This window comes from Rhea americana, unplaced genomic scaffold (assembly GCF_003343005.1).
Source record: "Rhea americana isolate MKP2758 unplaced genomic scaffold, rheAme1 scaffold_60, whole genome shotgun sequence".
Lineage (NCBI taxonomy): Eukaryota > Metazoa > Chordata > Aves > Rheiformes > Rheidae > Rhea > Rhea americana.
This window is the reverse complement of record NW_028186757.1, coordinates 3,919,520-3,943,734: the sequence shown is the minus strand read 5'-3', so window position 1 is coordinate 3,943,734 and position 24,215 is coordinate 3,919,520. Positions and strand designations below refer to the sequence as shown.

The 24,215-nt window shown below is 37.2% G+C and overlaps 1 protein-coding gene across 13 annotated transcripts in view; it reads left to right on the top strand.

The window, feature by feature from the left end:
• Positions 1-20,634, top strand: part of LOC146587287 (uncharacterized) — a 139,471-nt gene extending 118,837 nt beyond the window's left edge. For 7 of the 13 annotated variants that reach the window (XR_014897691.1, XR_014897695.1, XR_014897689.1 and 4 more), the window contains 5 exons: positions 3,894-4,026; positions 8,532-8,618; positions 11,301-11,868; positions 18,791-18,847; positions 20,467-20,634. Coding sequence is in view for 1 of the 13 variants with exons in the window: in XM_085319849.1 (XP_085175975.1) it covers positions 3,894-4,026; positions 6,642-6,651 (143 nt within the window). In the remaining 12 variants the exon portion in view is untranslated. The other 6 variants (XR_014897696.1, XR_014897705.1, XR_014897688.1 and 3 more) reach the window with 5 other exon arrangements.
• The last annotated feature ends 3,581 nt before the right edge of the window (positions 20,635-24,215 follow it).

Here is a 24,215-nt window from a genome sequence, read left to right as displayed (position 1 = left end):
TGTTGACACTAATGTGCATTGAGCTGACAGTTTTATAGAATTATTAATTATAATCATGTTTATATCATGCTTTTTAGTGGTAATAACTCTTAAGTCCACCTTTTTATATATGAAGTTAACACATTCTTCCCTCCCCCCGCCCCTGGCAYATTACTTCATATTTATTGAATTTGATCTACCATTTTATTGCTAAGTCACTCAGTATTAATTCTGTACAGGAATTCTTATTCTTACCCTGAATATCTCTGTATCGTCTCCAAACCTTAGCACCTTATTGTTTCAAAATCATATAGAAATATGTTGATCAGGCTCAATCGCAGCATAGATTCCTGTGATTTCCTGTTGTGACTTCTTCTTAACTGTGAAAAAGAACCATTTACCTTTTGTTTCTTTTCTTCTAGCCAAGTGTCTCTCCATGGAAATGTTTTCTTTATTTTTTCCTATGATTCAATCATTCCATTTGTGAAAGCCTTTTAGAAATGCATGCRTACTGAGTTAAGTGGGATTACCTTTATTCTCATGGTCTTTGGGTCCTTTAGAGAACACCACTGATTTCTGTGGCATGATTTCTTTCTATTTTTACTAAATATTCCACTAACTTGCCCAGCACAGACACTGAGTTTACTGTTTCATAGTTTTCCTGATCTTTCCTGGAATCCTTTCTTTAAAATTTGCATCAYGTTACTGCTTTGAAGTCCTTGAAAACTAAAGGGATTTTAAAAGCCCGTTCCYTTTAAATTATTTCTATTATCTTTAAATTTGTACAGGACTCATGGATTGAGCAGAATGTGGCTTTGTTTCTTGCTGTTCCTTTTCTATGTGTTACAATCTCTTGTCTTTGAATTTCTAGGGGCTCTCTAAATAGAATTTTACGTTCGGAGGGTTTTCTTTAAGGAACCTCTGGTTCCTCAAGCATACTCAGCTCCGCTTGTCAAATTAAAAAACAAAACAAAACAAAACAAAACAAAACAAAAAAAACCACCAACCTTTTTCTCAACTGTCTTTCATCCTCTGTAATCAGTCCTGATTGGTTAATCAGTGCTTCCCAGGTGGAAGAGGAGCCAGGCCAGTAGCCACATACCTATTTAAAGCACATACAATTCAATTACTTTCTGTGAAACATTTGTTCAAAATTACATTTCTTGAAGTGGGCACGCTTATCTGTGAATCCATCCAACACAAAATCTGAATGAAGMAGATACAAGCTGTGTACCTGGAGATCATGTCCTGTTTTCTGCCAAGAATGAAGTGCAAATTTAGACTCCATGAGTGTAACCAAGGTGCAGTAATCACAACTTATCTGTGYGAGTGGGAGCTGTAGGCTCTGTTCTAGAGAGCTACACTCCATAGAAGAATTTTCAGATTTCTGCCAAAAGGGGGCACAGGACTAATATATGTAACTATCACATGACAGATTTTATGGATTAGCAGAGGAGGAGTTTCTGTTTCATAATATGCTCTTTTAAATAGCTTTTAACTCAAAATTCCTCCTTCAAACAAATTTGAAGTGAGCCTCTGTCATTCTTCATCATCCTGAGACATCCATGGTAGTTTGACATGGTATAAATGGGTATGTGAAGTTTTTTAAAGGGTTTAGAAAAGTTTCTCCTACGTAAGACCTTTCTTTTCAGACATGTAAGAAAGGGCAGAATTTATTCTTTTGCTCTGAGTCATGGAACAAGCAGCAATAGCATGCTCTTCTGTGACAGACTRCCCCAGGGGGAGCTGCGTGGAGAGACTGCATTTGGAGGGGATGGCACAACATACTTTCAAGAGTTTTTCCTGTATTTCTTCCTTCAAAACAGTTGAAGTCCCTTGGTTGAAGTCCCTTGAACTCATAAGGTCCACATGAGCTGAAGATGCTCTTTCAGATATGGCCTGAAAAAGAAAAGAAGAAAAAAAAAAAGAAGAAGAAAAAGAAAAGCCATGAGATATGAAGCTGGTGTTTGTTTAGTTCAACTGGAATGAGCCAAGGCACCTATTTCAAACTGCCAGTGTTATCCAAAGGTGATCACACCGTCGTATCTCCATTGAYAGGCAGTGTGTGTGAGATGGGGGTCCATTCCTGTAAATCTGGTGAACCAGTAAAATTGAATTCTAGTTTTCTCATTAGATTCATTGGATTCTAAATATTATGCAAATACTAATATTTTGCATTAAGCACCAGCTTTCTAGCAGCTATCTTGATTTGCAGGAAAAAAACAGAGAGTTCACATTTACCTCATATTTTCAATATTTCAGTCTTGAAAACTGCTTGGCAAGGCTTTCCCCRTCAGATATTGCCTGAGTTGAGTAGGATTTTGAATGTCCGTAAGTACAAGGGAATGTTTGAGCTAGGAGSCAATTATGTCAACATAATTGTGAAGCTCTTCTACAAGGTTTTAAGGACCATCGGTCATGTTAAAACTAGCTATAAAATATCTTCCAGAAATGAAATCTCCAAAGCAGAATTTCAGCAGTACGATTGAATCATAAGACCCTGAAAGAAGAGTTTATAATGGAAATGCTGACACAACATTAACCRTGAAGTGTGAGGAGTCATAATGGAGAGTTTGATAATGAGTCCGATAATGAGTTACTAGCTTTTTCTTTTCTTTTTCTTTATTTTTTTATTTTTTTTTTTTTACAGTAGAAGTGATGACATGGCTAATTTATTTAACTTACATAACCATGGATTAGCATGTACATTTATTCAGCTGTTAAAATTCACTACAGTTGCTTTGGCTTTCTAAAATAAAGCGTGTTTCTATGCCAAAGTTATAATGGACTTGCTAATGGGGTATTGACTACTGTTTCTTATCATCCATCTTCTGGCAGAAAGGTGTTCATTACCTTTCACTTAATAATTCCCAGTTTTCTCCACATTCRCATAAGATTACTTTTATTAGGAATTCATTCAACTTGCAGTTGAAGGTAGCCCCAGAGGCAACTAAAGTTTAATAAGTTATTTTCTGTATAGTATGACAGTAATTTCAGGTATTCCTCAGAACTAAGAGCTGTTTTCTTAACTTGAGATTTAGCAATCATATTCACATCTTCAGACTTGAAATTTGGATGCTGTCGTTTCAATTGATAAGAAAACTCTAAATTCTATTTTAAAAAGGCTTGATGTGATGCAGTGGTGTCTGTCATTGAAATGAACTACTACTCACTAACTCTTGAGAAGAAAAAGTGATTTTGATAACATAATGCTTCATTTAGATTCCTGTGCTTTTAAAATAGAAACCAAGGACTATAAAATGGCTCTAAAGTGAGGACGTTTCAAAATACTTTGYTTTAGCAGGCTTAGCACGAGGGGAGGAAAAAGCATGAAACCTCTCTTTCCGCACCTTTTCAGTAGATCTCTGCTATATAGTCAGCTTTCATTAAAAAATCCTGTTTCCTGAACAATCCCAATGAGTTTGAGATACTACCTACCTATAGATTTGTATACGGTTACATCACTGCACCTAATACTTTAACTGCAACTTCTCTTTGGTTGAAACTTCCATTCTTTAGTGTGTAACTGTTTTCTTCAGTTCCAGTTCACAAGAGGCCACCTTAGAACTTTCAACAGCACTCCAAAAGAAAGGACAAGGTTAAAAACAAATGAGAAAGCGCTGAAGGTTTTGGTAGCAGTGAGAATCCTGTCAGAGTTGAGAGGTATTTCAGGTTTCCAATTTAAAGCCAGTAACCAAACTGAAAGAAACTATTCGTCATGCAAATCTGAAGTTAGTTTTAGCTATGATCCTTCGCTATAAAGAGTTCCCAGTTCCTGACACCTCAGTCTCCATGGCAATCTGTGGCAACTCAAAGTTAAGAGCAAAAATTTTATAAATACAGTTTAAACAAGATCATTCAACTATAAGGTATTCTTTGTAGTGAGTGAATTTTTCTTATATCTTCTCTTACAGAGTTTTCTACTCTTACTGGTGTGAGAAATTTAAATATTGCATACAGTGTGAACTTAGTAATGGAGATGGATTCCTTTTTATATGAAGAGATCATCCGAGACTATGATGTAGTCTTCAAACTGCATGATCTCTGGTGAGCTTTTGTGGTGTTTTCTCTGCTTAAGAAAATCTTTCATGTTAGAGCATTGTGAGAGRAGTGAAGAGTAATTTGTTTTATTCATGATTTAGTGCAAAAGAGAATCCTATATGTTCAATCAGTAGTAATCAAGAAACTGTAGTTGCTATTGAGAAACAGAGTGAGGAGTGTTTAATATGTTCTTGCTATATGCTGATCACCAGAGAAAGATTGAAATTCTATAAAGATCTGTATTCAAATCTTACCATATTAGTAGAGATTAAAATTATCATTTCTGGATTGCATGTCACTTAAGCTCATATTGCAAACTCATTGGTAATATACAAACATAAAATTTTAAGCCAAAGAAGTTTACAAATAACAAGAGCAAACAAAATTAGGAATGACTGCAGGTGCTGCAGAGTCCTTAAAAAACATTAGTTGGGTTTGAGTCGATGGTTAATTCTTACAGCCCATTGTGCCCACAAGTTTCTACCAGCTAGAAAGACAAAATAGGAAGTATTACATGAACTAAATCTACATTCAGACACTTTTTTTTTTAAAAAAAAAAGATCTAGTACTGCTAAAATCTGTCAGTTCATCTGCGTCTCGTAGATCAAAACTATTGATAAGCATTTGATCATTTATTCTCTCATAAGCAAAAATTCGTCAGGATACCACTTTGAAATGCATTGGTTGGTACGCTGTAGAGAGATTTTATTTCATAACCCTAATGCGCCTCCTCCACATAAAATGAATTTAATACCTGATTGCAACACTATCATCTGACCTCCTAAGATCAATCAGTAGAGTAGTGTTTTAGTTAACTTTATGACTGCTAAGATTTTGTAGTGTGCAAGCCATGTACTGCGTGATCCCCAGTCTTAAACTTTCAGATCCTTTGGACTAATTTAGTATGCTGTTTTTTACTTAAACACAATGRTTAACACAATGATAGACTACATTAAGATGGCACTGTAGACATTCTAGTCATTTAAGAAAAATTCAACAATTGTATTTCATGACATGCTGCTTAAGCAGTCTCTGTAGAAAATCAGACCAATAAAACAGCATAGAAGGATTTTGTTGCAGTAGAAACAAATGATTTTAAAATTTGAACAATCTTTGAAATATATGGAAATATATCTCTTGCACTGGATGAGACAGAATGGTGTTAAAGGCTCATTTTGTAGATCTATTTTCYGTAATTTTGAGGCTGTATCCACTACTTGTGTATGTAGTTATCCTATCTTCATATCTAGATAATGGGTTTGCAACTGCTTTTTATGGCAAAGAGATCAAATTTTTCACATAAGGACTTCTAAAGCTGGTTTCTTACTTTAATTGTGGTCTTTTAAAAAATTTMTCAATATTTCATGTTAGGTGCCCATAATAGCCAAGTTTTGGCTGTGTATGGACAAAACTAAAAAAAATTTTTTTAAATGTCAAATGCCTTGGTCAACATAGGTTTACCCTGTGTAGGTGGAATATGAAGAATACAGATTTAGGTTATTTTGATGCCTTATTTTTATTTTATTTTTTTATTTTTTCTGGTACAGTTGAAAAATTTCATGAGAGGGATTCTCTGTGCTAATTATAAGCCGTTTGTTCCCGTACATTCATACAGGGCATTGGGGAACAGAAAGGAGCACATTTCAGAAAGGAGAATAAGAAGAAAACTGCTTAAAAGAGAGAGGTTTCCTTACCTTATGTCTTGCAGCTATGGAGTGAGRTCCAAAAACACCTGCACTGCAGTGAACTATAGGGACATGACCAGTTCCTCTGTGCAGTGTGTACTTAACCCACTGACAGTTACAGTGCTGATGGCAGTAGAATTAACTACTGTTTTAAGTGGTAAGCAGCTGTATGCATTGCTTTGCTGCATGTTAAATTCATCACCAGTGTCCTAACACAGGCAAAACTGCTAAGCATGAGTAAGATTCCAAAGAAACATGGAAATAACTCAAGATTGTCCTTTTCTGCTCTTAGTATTCACAAGTTTTTGATCCAGAGCCTCCAAAATTCACTTTGTTGTTTGATTGACGTCTAGGAGCAGATGGTGCAGCAGGGTAGCAGTGGCACCACAAAATTTATTAAAACATCCCTGATCTTTAGGGATTGAAAGTAGAGGTTTCATTATATGGAAATAACTGAAAATGTTTTGCAAACATTCCGTGGATTGTATTGCATTGCTCTATTATTCCAGTGCATTTGCAACGTAAACAGACTCTAAACTTCAACTTATTTTCTAACAAAGAAAAAAATCATCATTTTGTCTTCCTTCTAGCAAAGAGGAAAACGTGGGAAGGTTCAATTATGCTACACATTTGCTCCCAATAAAAATTAAGTAGTTGTATAATTGGGAAATTAACAAAATATTTATTGTGATTGTCTTCGATCTGTGAAATAGAAAAGACTGTTAAATTTTGGAGAAATAAATAATGCATGTCACTTTGCAGTATGTAGTAGTGCACAGGGAAATGAATTTGAGAACCATTCTGATCGTCTGCTTAAACAGTTATGCTGAATACTTTCATGACTGCACTTTTGCCCACACTGTTTTCTCTTGTATGTTGTTACCTAGAAGAGTTAAAGCTCATTTACTTTGCTGTTTGTCTTTGTCTTTGCCTCAGTTTTTCATAAGCACTGAAAATTTATGCTGCTGGATGGTGAATTCCTTTCTGCACATCTGCTAGCTAGTGTCTGCCTCCACGGTGATGATACATGAAAACAGCAGACCTGATCTGCAGTGCAGAGAGCAGGACTCTACGGTATGCTTGAGGGAAGCTCTTCACTTTCTATCACACAAGCTTCAGACAAATCTGTTTTTTTTCAAAGCGTACTTCACATTCCCTCTGGGACTGCAGAGCAAACAGATATTGGAGTGTTTTACTTGCACAAAGCACCTTGGGTGCCTGGAGAAGATAAGTGAAAAATTTCTACTGGGATATTTTGATTTTTTTTTTGTCTATGTATGTTCTTTCTCATAAACTTTACACTATCCCCAGTCTAGCAAGACATTTTCTCATCTTAGTACGTTATTCTGCAAACACCTGGGAAAAAGGGTACGCTGTCAAGGGAGATATAAATTACTTAAGGATGGCAGATCTTTTTAGCCTACATTCTTGGCAAGCAAGGACAGTAATGAAATTACTACTACATCCCAGATCATTCTCCAGAGTCCCATGTACAGTGAGGAGTCTTTGACTGAAGCTTCCTTTTCAAGAGGGAAATGTTTATACCAACTCCATAGGTCGTTCCCACCCCATTGGTCCTTCTGGACCTCTCCATTCTTTTGGGCATGAGGAAATGAGCAGATAGGTTTGCCCTGCTGTCATCTCCGCTGTTGTGCATGGGATTGTTTGGTTTCCCGAAAAAAATGTAGCAGCAGTAGAGAAAATGCAGCATAAGGATGTGATCAGAGAGTGATTTAAAGTATTAAAATCTGGAGATTTGTATCAAAGCAATGGTGTTTGTGTTGTCAGTTCTGTGCTGAGAGGGAGTAAATCCAATCTGGTCAGATCAAATTATACTGAAATCAGGACCTTGTAAATATTTCAAGGCAATAGGCAAAACACCCAAATAAGATGTCCAGGTGTACACAAGAAAAAACATTGGGGTAATAGAGCAATGTAATAGCCACATAATATTTCCAAAAGATTTTCAGTTATTTTCCATGAAGCAAAACCTCTACTTCCACTCCTTAAAGACCATTTTTTAACTAAACCTTGTAGTGCCACTGCTGCTCTACTGCTCTTACAATCTGTTTGGTGTRCAACTTCAGTGACAGGTGCTAAGGAGAGATGCCAGAGGCATGCTTCTTGCTGCTGAAAGAAGGAAGGTGTGCTTCTGTGTTTGAACTGTCAGATGTTACCTGGGGACAAAAGAACCGTGTATGGGGCTGCTGCAAGTACCTCGCTCAGCCACAGCAGATCATCCAGGCTGACACACGCTTCAGACTACCAAGGAAAGCAGCTGTAAGTCTCAGTCAATAGATAACTATATTGACCATAAATTACCATACATGGTCCAAGATACCTGAGCCATTCGAAATCATAAGATAACAATAGTCAGTGGGAAGCAGTGAATTGAAACTCATTAATTAAAAACGATGAAGGGATAGATCAAGGAAAATATTAGGAACTAGGATAAGCAGAAGCACATCCATTACCACAAATTACAAGCAGAAAAATGCCTTTGCAAAAGTAGTTATGTCTAGAAAACAAKTACCTCTATTTCAGCTTTCAGGTTGATTACTATGACTAAGTGGTCACTGGCTCTGTCGTACAGTCAGCCGATATCACTGTGACTGCTTTGGGAGAAAATATTCTCYGTGAATGTAGGAAATCCTACTGCATAGATTCCTGAGTCCCTGGGACTGAGACAACTCTGACATTTCCTCACTGCATTTTAGCTTGGGCCAGGAGGGAATGAATAACAGGCCACGCTCTGGTGATGATTTTGGGGTCCCTGTATGCAGAATTTAGGAGCTTTTTTTTTTTTTTTTTTTTTTTTTCCCCAAGTCTGAGCTTTAGAAGTCAGCAATTTACCACATGAGCAACCTTGAAGACCTAACAAACCTTAAGAAAAAAATCATCTGAATTTAGCAAGTAAGTAAGAGGAACCTTTCATTGACCATTTTAGCTTATTTATACCAACAATACATAGAAAGTTTTGTAACTGAGAGAATAACCAGTACAAATGAAATTGAATTTCTCGAAAGGGTCTATWATTTTGTATTTTCTGGAACTAAGTAGAATGCTATGCCTTTCTAAACAAGTACAAATCCCATCTTCAYTCTAAGTATGACTAAAGAGTTGAACTCTAACCCTATATCATCTATATGACTARAATAATTTAAGCTCCTGGTGAACCTTGAGAGATCAGCTTTGTAACTCGGACCTACAATAGTTGAGTTGTGGATCTCCTGCTTCCTGTGAAGAAGTGAAWGAGGGAGTGCCAGTGCTTAAGAAACATGTCAGCTAGGTCAAGAAGACATAGTCCAAGAATGTGGGATGAAGTGAAACTTAAAATATACACATCCAATGTGGTGGGACCTAAAAAAACAGGGAGGACAGAAGAARGCTGATCAGAATTTTCTGATTATTGTATCTGTGATGTAAATTTGGATATAATCATACTGATTTTTTTTAATTAATTTCCATGCTAGTTTCTACATTCAGTGTTAGCCCTGCAGGAAAGGAAGCAGGGACCCATAGTCTGTTGGTGTCAAACTCCACATAAATGCTCTTTACACTACTGAAGAATTGCTAGCTGCCAAGTACAGGTGAGAAGGTTGTTTTGAGACATTGCTTACATGCTAGAAAAATCTTTCAGCTTAGGCAGCAATGTACCGTGTCTACACTCTCTCCTGTTTCCAGTAAAAATCATATAAAGAAAATACAAACTGCCTTAGGAGAAAGTTCATGTTACAGAAAACGAAAACAAACTATAATAATGACAGGGACAGAAATCTGCCTTTGAGACAAGATACTCTTCAGTTAAGCATAATGACAAATAAATAAATGGGAAGTTTAGTCAACTGCATCCTGGGCTTGAAAGCCTCTTTATGCCCCTCACTAGTAGTCTTTTTTTCTTGTGCAGCGTGAGATAATGGCAGAAGTAGTTAATGGAGAGGGAGCAGTTGTCACAGCAGTTGCCAGGCTTCTCCTTCAGAAAACATCTCCTGGCAGCTATTTCTTCTCAGAATCTCTTCTGGAGGCTTACTGCTGCCAGTGAGGCTTAACTTCTGGAGGTTCTTGCAGCCTTTATTGGCAATGTCCTGATCAGAAAGCGCCTACACCTTTGGTCTTTAACTGAGTGTGGACCAGGGAACACCAAGCACCTATTCAACAATTTTTGGGGGACCAGCTATATTGTATTACTTTTAGGCAGCAGTACAGCTCCCAGAGCACAAGAAATGGAGATGCACCAGTTGTTAACAGCAGTCAACTCAACAGTCATGACAGGATCCCAAATTTCTGTCCAAGACAGTTTGAATCTACTTCAGATCATGCAYTAACAGCATCACTGCACTACAGGGCAGTCTCCATCACTGCCAGAAGCAGTTTCTTGGTTTATCATATCCTTCAAGCCAGGAAGAGGGAGGTTGTTCAAGTCTTGAGCTGCATGAAGTACTGGGTGCCTTTGTTTTTGTCTGAGGTGGGGTTTGATGGTGGCCTTCTCAGTCGGAGATGTGCGAGGTGCTCTGAGAAGGCCTGTGGGAGAGGGTGATCAGGCTGTGCACCATCAGGAGATTAACCATATCTTTGTAGAGGTCTTGCAGAGGTGAGTGTCTAAACCCTGTGATGCAAGGAAAGAAGAAGAGCTAGAGAGTACATTCAAAGGATAGTTGGGCAGAAATTCCCAAGATGACACAAAGGGTGGAAATTTGTGCCATCTCTCAAGAGAAGGAAAGCTCCTTCTCTGCTTGTAGTTACAGAAAGAGTATAGTGCCCTAGGAGCAGATAAGGAGGAGCAAGACTTGCCAGAGTAAGTATCAGAGCAAGCTAAGATTAAACCAAGGGACTATATCAAGAGAAATAGGTCAGTGATAGTTTTTGGATACCATTCTGCAAGGCACAAAGACATCCATTTATCAGCTTGACTTGATGTTTTGAGAGGAATTTTTGCCTATTGGGTGCTCAGGTCTGGGATGCTGTGGAGAGATTGTTGGGACTTGCCCAGYCCTAAAATTATTTATTACCTCTTGTTGCTCATATAGACATCAATGATACTGCCAGGGATGACCCCGGGTGTGTCAGGAGTGACTAAAGAGTCATGAGGACTCAAGTACAACTAAGTATGTTGATGGAAGGTTACCATAATTTGGAGAGAACTGAAGGGGAGAATGACAAAGTGTCTGGGGACAACATGATGGGGCAGTTTCTTGCACTCCACAGCATGGGAAACAGGACTCAGTGGGATTATAGAACTGTGGTGGGATAGTTTGAATTATTTCCTGTGGGCTTATACAGACTTTTTTGGGAAAGATAACCTGGACAGGCAAGGAAGGCAAAGTATGCATAGAAATGAGTCAAATGGATGAACTTTGCCTTGAAAATGGTCATGAGCCAGCCAATAGCAGGATAATATTGTGGTAGGTGTCTGCTGTTGACCACTAGATCAGGAAAAGGAATTAGATGAAGTCTCCTATGGATAGCTGGAGGAAGCACCCCGATTACAGTCTGTGGTATTTCAACTACCCTATTACTTGATGGAAGGGCAAAATGTCTGGGCACAAGCAGTCCAGGAGATTTCTGGACTGTTTTGATAACTATTTCTTGATGCAGGTGATCAATGAGGGGGCTACAGGAGATTTACAGCTGGACCTGAAACTCAAAAACAAAGAATTGCTTGGGGATGTGAAGGTTGAGGGCAGCCCTGACTGTGGCGACGATGTGGAATTTCAATTGTGGAATTTGAAATTCTGACAGAACTAAACAAGACAAGGAGTAGTATTACAGCTTATGAATCATTTAGGGATCTACGTGGGAGGATGGACTGGGAGACAGCCCTCAAGAAGGAAAAGGACTCAGGACACCTACTTGTACTTCAAGGACGATCTCCTTTAAGTACAAGGATATTTTGATCTGTGGAAAGTTAAACAAGTTCATCTCTGCTAGCCTTTTTGCTRAGCTCAGACACAAAAGGCAAGTCCAGAGAAGGTGGAAGCGGGGATAGGATCCATTAGGATGCTCTGAAGGCTGGAGACTTCATGAATGATGTATGAGGAGAGGCTGAGTGCTTGATTTGTTCTGCCTGGAGAAGAGAAGGCTAAAGTGAAGTCTTACTGTTGTCACCAGCCACCTAATGGAAGACTCTAATGGAGCCACCTAATGGAGCAGACTCTTCTTAGAGGTAAGCAGTGATAGGATCAGAGGTGATGGACACAAGCTGGAAAACAGGAAATTCCAATTAGGATATAAAGAAAAGGTCTTTTACCATGAYGGTGGTCAAACACTGGTGCAGGGGTTCAGGGAGGTTCTGAGAGCTAACTGAACCTGCTTTGAAGGAGTCACTAAACGACCTCCAGAGGTCCCTTCTGAATTCACATTATTCTGTGATTCTAAGATCTTCCAAACTGGTTACTGATAATGTAACACTTGAAATACCCTGAGTAAAACAAATAAAGACAAAATCCTGCCTTACTGTCTTTTTGAAAGTAAACCTAATCTAAAAGAATCAAAGTTGCTTTGGCTTCTGACGTGGTCGTGCTAGAGAATTTTGCAAAAGATTGGTGCAACACTCAGGAAGCCATTAGTTGGAGCTAGAATTACTCAACTACTACTGAGTATTAACAATGTCTTTATCTAATCAGAGGAAACATAGCTATTGGAATATAGTCTCCTTTTAATTTTAAAATACCTGAGGTAGGTATATGTCTAATATTGGGCTCAGTAACAGAAGAAGTTGATACTGCCAGAGATCACATGAGTTAGGGTGGGTGAAATTGCTCCTTTTTTTTTTTTCTATTACTAGAGGGAGATGTGCAGATAGAGTGCAAATATATGTGTTTTTTTTTTAACTGTATTTTACTGATGCTTCATGCAGTAAGGAAGATTCTGATAAATAAACAAAAGTTATAGAAATAGAGAGGTACTATTCCTTCCTCATTCCCTCTTTTATTTGTGTCCTGTATATGTAGAACTGAGAGATTTCATGCCAGTATAATGCATTACTCACTGAAGAATCTTTCCAATGAAAATATTCAATAATGAATTAGCAGGAAGGCCTATATATTCACATTTGTAAATGGAAAGTGTGTCAGCAATGGCATGTTATTATTGATTTTGTAATAAGATACACTAATTAACTAAATAATAGGCCAGTCAGAAATCAAATGAGAATTCTTTTGCACAGAGGTTCAGAGAGGTAACACTACCAATTGAAGCAGAAGTTTTTTTTTCTTTCAAAGATATACAGAGAAAATAAACCAGTCCCGAATAATTGTGTACAGTGGTTTTCCATGAAGGCAGTCAATAAGCTGAACAAAGAATCTTTTCTTTGTAGAAAGGTATGTGTTTCTACCTGACTCGTTTAAATTAATTTTCTTTACTGGGAATGCCATCCATTATTTTGACATGTTTTATGGTGAGTGAAAATCCTTGATTGCCGCTGCATACTAAAAGAAGGATTTTTGCCACTTTTCACAAAAAAACTATCTTCAAAAATGTCAGAGGCCATTTAAATGTCATTACTTGAGAAAGTACTTTGAGAATGCTCCAAAATGAGTTTTTCTGGAGATGTCAACTTTTGAAATAATAATAATAATAATAAAAATGTATCTGTCTAGCCACATTGGAATCACTTTTATACAGGTTTTCTTGTATGCATATGAGGTATACATTAGACAAGTGCCAGAGTTTCCCCACAAGGAAACAAATTCGAACATTTCTCACAGAGAGAAATTCACAGGTTATTTCATAAGTAAGATTAACTGGATTTATTTCATCTTAGCTGCTTTTTCATGGTTAGGATAGAAACAGAAGATACAAAAACTGTTGGTTAGTGTCCTTGGTTTTGTGTACTGAAATTTCCAATATATAAAACCATTATATGTGATCATTTTTTCCCAGCTTTGTCATCTATTTGGCACACAATGCTAGTACTCCTCTGAAGGCCAGATACTGAACCTCTATTACCTTCTATACAGCTGGCATTTTGGAAATGAATCATAAAATTATGAGGTTGGTTTGTACTGTGACAAGTATGTGCATATCATTCTGGAGACCTAAGCAAAATTTTAAATGTTTATTTATTGCTACTTAGATTAATGAATAGTAAAGCCAGAAGTCAGAACCACTGTGATAATCTTGTTCTGAGCTCTTCTGGGTTGCCAAAACTGTAGAACTTCTGTGAATTATTTCTCTCTGAATGATCCACAGTAGAGGATAACTGCTGCTCCTAAAAAAATATTGCTAAATCTTGATTCTCTTATTGAGCTGATATTCTCTCCCTTGTTTATTCTTCTCTCTGATGAAATATATTGAATGAACTTATTGACTTCTCTGTAATGGAAACTTTATGATTCTTCAGTTGTTCTTGTGGTCTTCTCTGAATTCCTTCCAGTTTATCAGTTGTTATGAAATGTGAATGTCAGACCTGGATATAATGCTGTAATAGTGCTCACATCACTAGCAAATGCASAGGTAATGAGACTCCTTCCTGCATGAGAACAGAGCGGGTGAGTAATCCCAGGACACGAGCTGTGCTCACAGCAGTGCACCCCTTCCTGCAACACCACTGTGTGAGGTGAGGTGAGGTGGGGTGATGTCTTCACGCAGATATTGAAATGGTGCTTAGCTTCCAGAACAGGGGGCATTCACCTAGTCTGCCAGTGCTGCCATGATGTTTCCTTTCATTGCAGTCAGTGCTGACATAGGGACCTCTGAATTTTGTTCTTTTAATATTATGGCCATGTACTGTAATGCTATATGTAATTAAAATGACAAGGAACTGAGTAAGAGATTATCCAACAGTCTCCAAGCTTGACAGCTGATTCACAAAGTAAGCGTTATTTCTGGACCACAAGCTTTCTTGCAATACCCGTTCTTATGCCTAACCCTGACTTAAGACTTATAGGAATACAAGAAGAATTCAATCTTTTGGCATTTTGATATCCTGAGGACACATCTACATGAGTGAATTTAGTCTACCCAGAAAATGTCCCAGCGTGTGTTGTATTTTGCAGGGTAAACACAGCCTCAGAGGGTGAATAAGGATGGCTATTGCAATGTTAGACTTCCTGATCACTCATCCCATAGAAATCACCAACCCTCCAACTGATGATGATGATACTTCTGCTGCTGGATTTTGGCTGGTGATTTTCATTTCTGCATATATAATTCTCACTTTGCTTTCGTTTGATCGTACCTCAGATATAGAGAGGTCTGATGACAATTACCAACTGTGTGACAGAGCAATATGAAATATGTGCCCGGACAAGGAAAGTATGGCAAGCAAAAAAAAAAGTATTTACTTATCTTGCAAGTCAAGATTACAGTCAATGGCTCTGTAGCACGTCCCTTACTCTTATTTCTATCATATACCTACCATAAAGTTACTCTATTGGCTTTCCGGATTGGGGATGAGATGTCAATGAGATGCAAGTGCCGGCAACTGCCTACCAAAGTCTGTGTGGAAGTCCAGTGGATATGCCCTGAAAGTGGTATAAGTAATAAATCAAACAAGAAGAGAACATACCCTCTCTGGAGGATGTTAACTGGTTTTGCACTTTTCCCTTTGCTCTTTGTGCTTGCCCAGCCTAATGTTTCCTTTCTTTTTCCCCAGTAGGTGCCTGTGTCTCCTAAAGGGAGCTGCCCTTGTGACATTAACCTGGGTAGGTCTGTCTGAACAGCAATCTGTCCTGGGTCGCCTGGCAGTATATCACACCTCTGATGTAGCAATTAGTTTGTTATTTCTGTCCCCTTGCATTCAAGGAGCTCAAGGAATCCCTACTTTCAATTTTGTTTACTAGGAAACAGAGGAGTCCAACACTGAAATGTTTAAATCCTAGACTGCAGTAAAACATACCTTTATTGCCCATCCACAGGTTCCCTTGGCAGTAATGCTTTTTGCAGGTGAGGCTTAGACTTGTTTCAAGCAAGGAGGAGACTTAACTCTTCCAGCAAGTTGGCACCCCTGACATTTATGAGTGAAGAAGAGGTGACTCTCAGACAAGCCAAGTAGGTTAGCTCTCAGGTCAATAGTAGATTAATAGTAGATCCAGAGAACAGATTGCTCTATGGGGACCTTTAAGGAAACACACAACAAATGTTTCTGACTTGATACAACACAGAAAAGCTTCTTTTTCAAATTTCTATTTAAATGTACTCTGCTGTATTTATTTCTTGATATCTAACCTGAGATAGAAAAGGACAAAGTGAAAGGAGAGGTCAAGAATGTAGCATGAATGTTGTTTTTTTCCCCACCTTTAAGCTTACCTGAGGACAAGTTTGCACCTGTTTTATTTTTTTATGGATCAACAAACAATATGTGAAAGATAGCATACCAGTATCARCAAGATAAGTGGTAAAAATAGTGTAACAACTCATTGCTGTAATTTTTATTTTCATTTCTTATGTGTGGGTGGCTCACAGAGTAAAATCAGTAAATTTGTCAGTACATTTTGGTCATATTCTCAGAAGCAGTAAACTGGAGTAAACCTGTTTTATATCAGGCACAATCACACCCTCAAAGTGTGGAATATTAATATTCCAAACAGTTTTTAGCAATTGTCTTATCTTGAAGGCACATGGATTTGAATGAAAGCTTTTGCATAAACCAGTAAAAGATTTCTATTAAAATTAAATGATATAGATAAAGTTTTTGGCCAGAAGTCACTAAGATTTCTGGTGAAAGATCATCTAGATTCATATTATCTTGTTTTATCATTTGTAATAATTTGTTTTTTTTGTTTAGATAGCAAAGCTAGTGTCTTACATAAAGTTTTTGGGAGTATGATCATAACTTTAGTTATAGCTGATACCTGACTTATGACTTCCTTTATTTTGTGTAGCTTGCAAATCCTGCTGGACTCTGCTAGCTTCCTCATGACTAGTTAAAACATTCTGGAATTGAAATTGTATGCCTATGCAAAATAAACTCTAAAACCTTCCTCTGAAGTACAAACATCTTATATTATGATTTCACACGCATGCATATATAGTTTTCAATTGTCAAGGCAGGATAAATGAGACTGTTAATGATTTGAATTGTTTTGTTACATTTTTAGCCTTCAGTTCATATTCAGGGTTATGGTAAGCCTGGTCAATAAACAGTACAGATTGCTCTAAGAATAACAGTGAACTGCATTAAGAAGCAAATAAGGAAAAATGAAAAAAAAAAAGGAATAGGTTTAAAATCTCTTAACCCATGTGGTCAAAATTAATTCATATAGGGATAAGAGTTTGTCTGGAAGCAAAATTAGAGACAGCAGAGTGGGCAAGAAACAATCCTTGAAGATAAATGATTGCTAACCTGTCCCATGTCAAGAAGTGATATATATCAAGAAGAGATGCATTGACTAGAGCAACTGTTGACACCTTAAGTGCATCAGCCACTTTCTACTTAAAAAAAAAAAAAAAAAAAAAAAAAAAAGAAGAAGCCCGTTGAAACAGAAGGAATGAACATGATATACTGGATTTTTGTGTCCTCCTCCAAAAGACGTTTTCAGTGCACAGGGGAAACTGCAGACAGTCATCTTCAATACTCGATTTCATCGTTATTTTTCAATACCCAAGCTAAAGTACTGAATGATATTCATGCCATTACTTATTTCTCATGGGCTTTTCTATGAGATATGTGAACAACATTAGCCCTATTCTATTAAAGTTATTTAAAGGACATGAAACATAAGTTATTTTGTTTGCTAATTTAGGGTGCGCAGTGGGATATTTATTAGTTCAGAAACTCACAGAGTRCTTAGTTGGACTGAGCATTTTATAAAATGAAAGCACTAGTCCCACCGATGTAGCTTGTCCTACTGAATTCTCAGTGTTTTTGCAATTCATACCTTTAGATTTCAAATTTCTATGCCCACAAAATAAGGACCAATTAGTTAGGATTTCTGAAAGACTCAAGCTTATCATTTTACACAGATTCTTCTAGGAACAGAGAGAGAGATAGAATTTAATATTCCAGGAGAATGTCAGAATTCTTAAGCCATATGATTGTTCTTTATTCCCCTGCAGTATCTTATTTGACTTACCATAATCCTCTCGGTTGCTGAAGGAAAGGAGACCAAGATCATTCTCTTCAAAGCAGTGACATTGTTTATTGAATAAGATATGCCAAATATATGCAATTATATAATTAACTGTATCATCATAAAAATGCAAGGGAGAGAGGTAAATTAATTTAAATGCACAACTTTAATTCAGTCTTTTCTAATTTTTTTGTTTGACTTTCTGATATTTGCTTTCCATCTGTTCTCACCCAGTCATCTGAAAAGGTTCTGAAGCTGTAGGTGGACATCAAGTTCAGGCTGCTCATGCCACCCTGTAAATATAGGCTGCTGTTATGGCTGAACATTATGGGGCCCTTTAGTAAGGACAAAACCTTTTCCACTTATAATAGCTATTGCATGAGCAAGCTACAGTGATATTTTTCATCATTATTCAGAAGAAATTTTTATTTTACATGTTTTCATAAGCCCTCTGTGTTCTCTCCCAGTCCCGCAATGTCATAGAATATTGACATACATTGCTCTGTAATTCATAATTCATGTATCTTGATAGTATATTACTTTTTTATGGCCTCTTWATTGTAGGTTTTATTGATTCTAACTTTTGATCTTCATGCATTCAACTGAAAAACACTAAGAAAGAAAAGAAAATTCCATTATGATCATAGGAGTTCAACTTGTCAGGCTTATAGCAAATTTATTTTTCAGGAAGGACTTGAATTTTAAGCTAATATTCTCAAAAAAGTATTTTTTTCAAAGAGACGTAGAAATCTCCTGGCTTGAGCCTCAGACTGTTATATTCCATGGACAAACTTTCATGTTTAGACTTGAGTTTTATTTGATTGGTTTTACAATTTCTTATGTTTCTACTAGCCATAAAAGACGTAAAATTCTTTATAGGTTTTCCCAGTTTGGTTGGGAATTGTCGCTAATCTATTTTATGTTTTAATTTCCCCATGTGTCTTCTTTAGGAGAAGAAAGAAGAACAGGACCCATTTTAAATGAACGTGTAAGCTCAAAAACTCCCGCAGGGCCTCTGAGTAATTATAGCTGACCTACTAAGGGTATGATAAAACTTGTCYTTTTTTTACACAGGAGGAGAAACTATTGTGAATTGTTGCCAAACTGGACCTTGCAGTCTTTTCGTTAAAGGTAATCTGGTTGTGATTCTAACAGTTACACTGTCTTAAAATAACCCTTGCGAAGGATTTTATCATGTTAATTTGAAATATCTGACTTAAGTTTTTATATATTTTACGTATAAGTCTGGTAACAAGGATACTAAGATATAATTAACTAGGGGTTAACTCCTGGTACTCATTTACAACATAGCCGGTACTCATGTCTGAGTACTTTACATACATGTTTCTGGCATCATCACTACTGCCTATGGTGTTAATGATTCATTATATTTTTTAACGGAAGAGTGAAATGAAGCAGAGACCTTGCCTCAAGTTACATAAAATCCAGGGCTTTTACCATTCAGTTAATTTCCTTATCCACTATCCTTCTTTTTGCATGCAAAATTTATGTTTCTTCCCATTCATTAGCAGATAAGGAGAATAATAGTCAAAGCTGTGGATGTCTTTAGTCATTATTGTTTGAGTATGTTGAATAAAGATTCTGAAACTCTGCTGAGCTGATGATAGAATGATGAATGGGTTATTAATGTTTTTAATAAAATATAATTTGTCATATTTGTTTTTGAAAGTTTGGCCTGTTTTGATCTTTCCTTCTGCCTTACTGACAGTGTCAGCTCTGACATTGTTTTGAATTTTCATGCCATTCTTTGTTTTGTTACTCAGCTTTGACCTGATTTATAATTAAAAAAATGTCATTAAGATTCTCTGACTTACTGGTATGTTCACCAAATAATTCACCAAATGAAGTCATCATCCTATTGATCTCTTTACATTTTCTATTTGCTTTCCTTCCACTTCATTAGCCTTGACGCTGCGGACTTTTGCTATTAGGAGCTGTGCAAAGATTTGGAATTTCAAAGCACAGAAATGCTGTGATTATTTACGCTTTTCCATGAGTTCTCATTTAAGTGTTTGGTAAATGTATCCCTCTGTGATAGCTGTATTTGAAGAGACGTTTGACTTTGTACAGCTGATTTGGTACTGAAACCCTCCCAGGGATTAGCAATGCCCCACCTCTGTACAGGGTATTCAGTTCCTCTGCAGTAGCAATCTGCATTTCCCTTCATTGAGTACTTTCATATTTGTGAGTTTTACAAAGATTTTGTTCTTGTCTTTACTGGTAATCTTTTAGAAGGCTAACAGGGAAAATAATAACAACTCTTTAACAAGATGAAAAGATTTTTTACTTCTAAAAGAAAAAAAGTTTTCCACCTTTACTCTTCTCTCATGTTTTTTTCCTCTCCCCTGTCACWCAAGCCATACATTTTGAAAATGATCACAAGTCCTAGGTGCCCAGTTTTTCCTCCCAGCCTTGGAAGATAATGTGATTTTTTAAAGGGTAAGATAATCTGCATTTTCTGAACAAGCCCCTTCCAGGCACTCYAGATCACTAATCATGCCACAAATTTTAGACCAGGTTGCTTAGCATGTACATTTAACTCAGGTTTAAGGTGCTTAAAATAGTAAAATGAGGTGAATAATTATTCTAAAAAGAGTTCTTAAAGAGAAGTCTAGTTACTTTCCCAAAACAGAATAATTCTAAAATGAATGTGTCTAACTGGGACTTTCTTTTCCTTGTTAATGTTTTTAAAGTGTGAATAGCATGCTTCCTTTCTGCTTTTTTTTCAGAAATTATCACACCTGCCGTTGCTATAGCACTATGCATGAGAGAAAAAAATGCAGCTAGGAAAAGACAGAAAGGACCTCTCTGTCTGCGTAAAAGCAGGATACTTTCTGGACTTGCATCACTTGTTGTAGTTCCTTGCAGAAAATAAATGCAGTTGACAAAATCCTCCATCAGACTTGTGCTAGTGAGTGGAATTAGACATACAGTGTTATTGCGTATCTGAAAATGTTAGCCACGCAGGTACAAACAGAGCGGGTCTACATGGCATTTTCAAGACCGTGCTGCATCCCGCTCTGCCTGTCCGGTTGTACCAGCAGTGTRTTTAGAAATGGGAAATTCTCAGGAGGTTCTTACAATTTTGTATCTCAATATTAACTCACCATGGAAACRTTTCCTGTAGCATAATCAACTTAAAGAGATACAATTTTCATGCTTGCTTTCCTTGTTACAGTAAACATAGCAGTACTTTGATAGCACTTTTGTGTCATTTGCTGCTAAAGAGTCTCTTGTCCTTAAACCTACAGTAAAGCATGGCATTTACATGCTACATTTACTACACACACATTCGTATGAGAGAGAGAACATGTTGATTTTGACCCTCTGTTCTCTTAGGCCAGCATTAAAGCTGTGTAGCTGCATTGACTAAAATAATATTATTTTTGATTTAGGGTGCTGTAAGCAAAAGGACAGTCTGGGTTGCTGTAATTTATTTTTTAAAAAAACGTTTAGGACTTCTCTTATTTCAGCATGATGAATCTGTAAGTGATTTGTGTTCTTGTATACACACTGGCGAGAGAAGGACTTGGCATTTGCAGTGGTGATTTGTGGCCTGGGATGGATCATGGTCAGTAAATAAGGATAAGTCACAATGTTGCTCAGAGTCCTGATGAGGCCACACGAGGTGATGTGCAAAATGAATATCAGGCTCACTTACAGTCACACATGATACGTGAAGAAATATAGTAGGAAAATGATGACCTAAATTGGCCATGATGAGGAAAAGATCCATCAAAAAAGATCCATTTCTTTTTAGCCGGCCTGAAATACTGAAAGAGGAGAAACAACATTCTCCATGCCACAGCTCTTGAAAGTTAACTAGATTGTGCTAAAAACAGGTCATCCAGTTTCCTTTCAGCTTTGCTTGTACAAGGAATCTATGGTATGAGTTACAGTATCCTGGCAGACTTCTCTGTTTTCAACACTGCATATCAGATGATAGCTCATTTTCATATTCAGCAGCTCATTTCAGAAGTATTTGAGCAGTGGAGGCAGTCAGTAGTACTCAGTACATTTATGAATTTAAGAACTGTAGGTGGAAAACTAGATGCTTCTTTAATTAAAGTTTCTGCCAGGCTCAGAGTCAAGATTTGATTTGTATGATTATTGCACATCCTAGATGAGTATTCTTCCTTCTATGCATTTGATTGTACTGGGATGGGTGCTCTCAATTTGTTCCTTATTTTCTATAAACAATTAACTAGTTATTGGTCCATACCAATAACACTACTTATCCGGAACGTGTCAGAATCAAGTGAGTCCATACTCTACCCACTTCAGGGTGCATACTTGAATCTCAGCTGCTGGCTCTTGCTTTGACTGGAAACAGTACAACTGGAGAGCTYGGCCTAAACAGTTTCCCATGGAAGATTTCGCTGCTGTAGGCTTTTAATTTTGCAACAGAAAAAAAATGTAATCAYGAAAATTCTGTGTATCTGTAATTATTGTTGTGCTATATTCATGAATGTCAGTAGTTAATAGCAGTTCCTCTAGGTCTCGTCCGCAAGGTCATGAGTATGCTGATAAAAGCATTCAGTTACATAAAATGCTATGAGAAAAGAAAATAATGGGGTGTGTTGGAGGGAAGCTTAAATCACTGACTTGGTTGTCTATTTGAGCTCATCTCCCTAAAATTCCTGTATCACTGGGACTGGTTCTTCACTTTTCCAGCTGTTCAGGATAAGGGCGTTATTTTGTGCTCCTGAATTGCACAGAGTAGCAGCCTGCTTTTCTCCAACGGATGTAATGTACCCACATTAGATGGGGGTACATTACATCCGTTGGTAGACGAATAYCTTAACTTCCACCTCAGAAAGATTCTTAAAGTTAGGATACGTGGATAATCATCATGCCAACGGTAACTTTCTGTTAATCAAAAGACTTGTTTTCTGTTTCAGTGCCTGGAAAATTGAAAGCTGTGAGAGGAATCAGTATGTCACATAAGTAAGGAAAGTAAGGACTTGCAGAATTAAACAGAAATTTTTGTCCTTGTTAGAATACTTTTGCTCCAGTTTGAGATATTTCTWTGTCCTTTGATGAGATGCTGCAGTTTAAACATTTTTTCCTTTATTCTGTGGCATTTACCTTGAACAACTGCTCACATAATTAACCAGAACGCATCTACTAAAGCCGTGTGGCTGATTATATTTTAGGAAGCTTCTAAAGCTGGGGAGATTATRTTGCATTCTTTTATTCTGAGATACAGTAAGCATTAATTCCCAATGGCTGATTCTTAAAGGAAGAAGGTTTTGCAGATCTGTTAAATCCTCCGGTGATCTGATTACTCTGACTTTCTCAGGCCCAAGTAACATTTTTTTGTACCTTGTAGTATAATAAATGAAAGCAAATTTTTAAAACTGTCAAGGCTGCAGTTGTAACTACTGACTGGAGATGTTAGATTTCTTTTTGGACTGTGGATGGTTCAGGAATAGATGTAGCATTTTCTGTTGAAGTTTATGTCTGAACTAGATCGCCATTTAGAAATTCATAGTCTATTATCATTCATCTATGAACAGTATGCAGTATCTTGACTTTGACAAGATTACTCTATGGAAATGGAGTAATGATACACCATGTCAGAGGTTTGTTATTACATTTATGAATTAAGTTGTGTAGTAGTTGGAAAGCAGTGGAAAGTTTTCACTGGAACCTACCACCAGTGCCACAAATATTTAACAAACACTCTAATTCTTATTCCTGTAGTTACTCTTCAATACTTTTTCTATTTATCCAGAATTTTTCCAGCTGAACTTCCTGGGAAAGTATTTCCAACCAGAAGGTAATTTTTTTTTTTTTTTTTTTACGTGTGCGTGTGTGCGTGTGTGTGTGTTGGGGGAAATATGGAGGAGAGAGAATAGAGTGGAGTGAGAATAGATGAAAACTTCATWATGGCTAGGGAAAGCTAAAGGACTTCATATGCATTTTTGCACCGTAAATACTGTGTGAGACATAGCTGCTCTATCTGCAAATAAAGTAGTGGMTGACTCCTTGAAATCTACCCTCTTTTGCAACTCTGCCTTGTTTATAAGCTCCTAACATTTGTCATGGGAACAGCTGTCATGACAGAGTTATAGGCTGAGACAATCCATGAGCCAAAAGCTGTTATTTTATGCTCCTGAGAAATTTAGCTTAGTTTGCTCCTACCCCTTCAGCACTGAATCCCTTAAAGATGGAAACTAACACTACCAGAAAGAATTTGCTGGAAAAGAGTCAGCAAAATGATTGCAAAAAAGTGAAATGGATTCAATAAGAGCAAGGAAGAAATCAAGACTGTGTAGATTATCTAAAGCAAATAAAGTTTGAGAGAAAAAGGACATACAAAAGAATTGTCATCTATGGTGCTAGGTAACAGGGGAGTAGTCATCTTGCTGATGGGACTGAACAGGGAAAATGTGAAATATTTTTGCTGTAAAAAGGCAGATAATCTTATTAAGAYTAGCGCTCAGTTAATTTTTTTTTCCTAGCATTTTTCTTA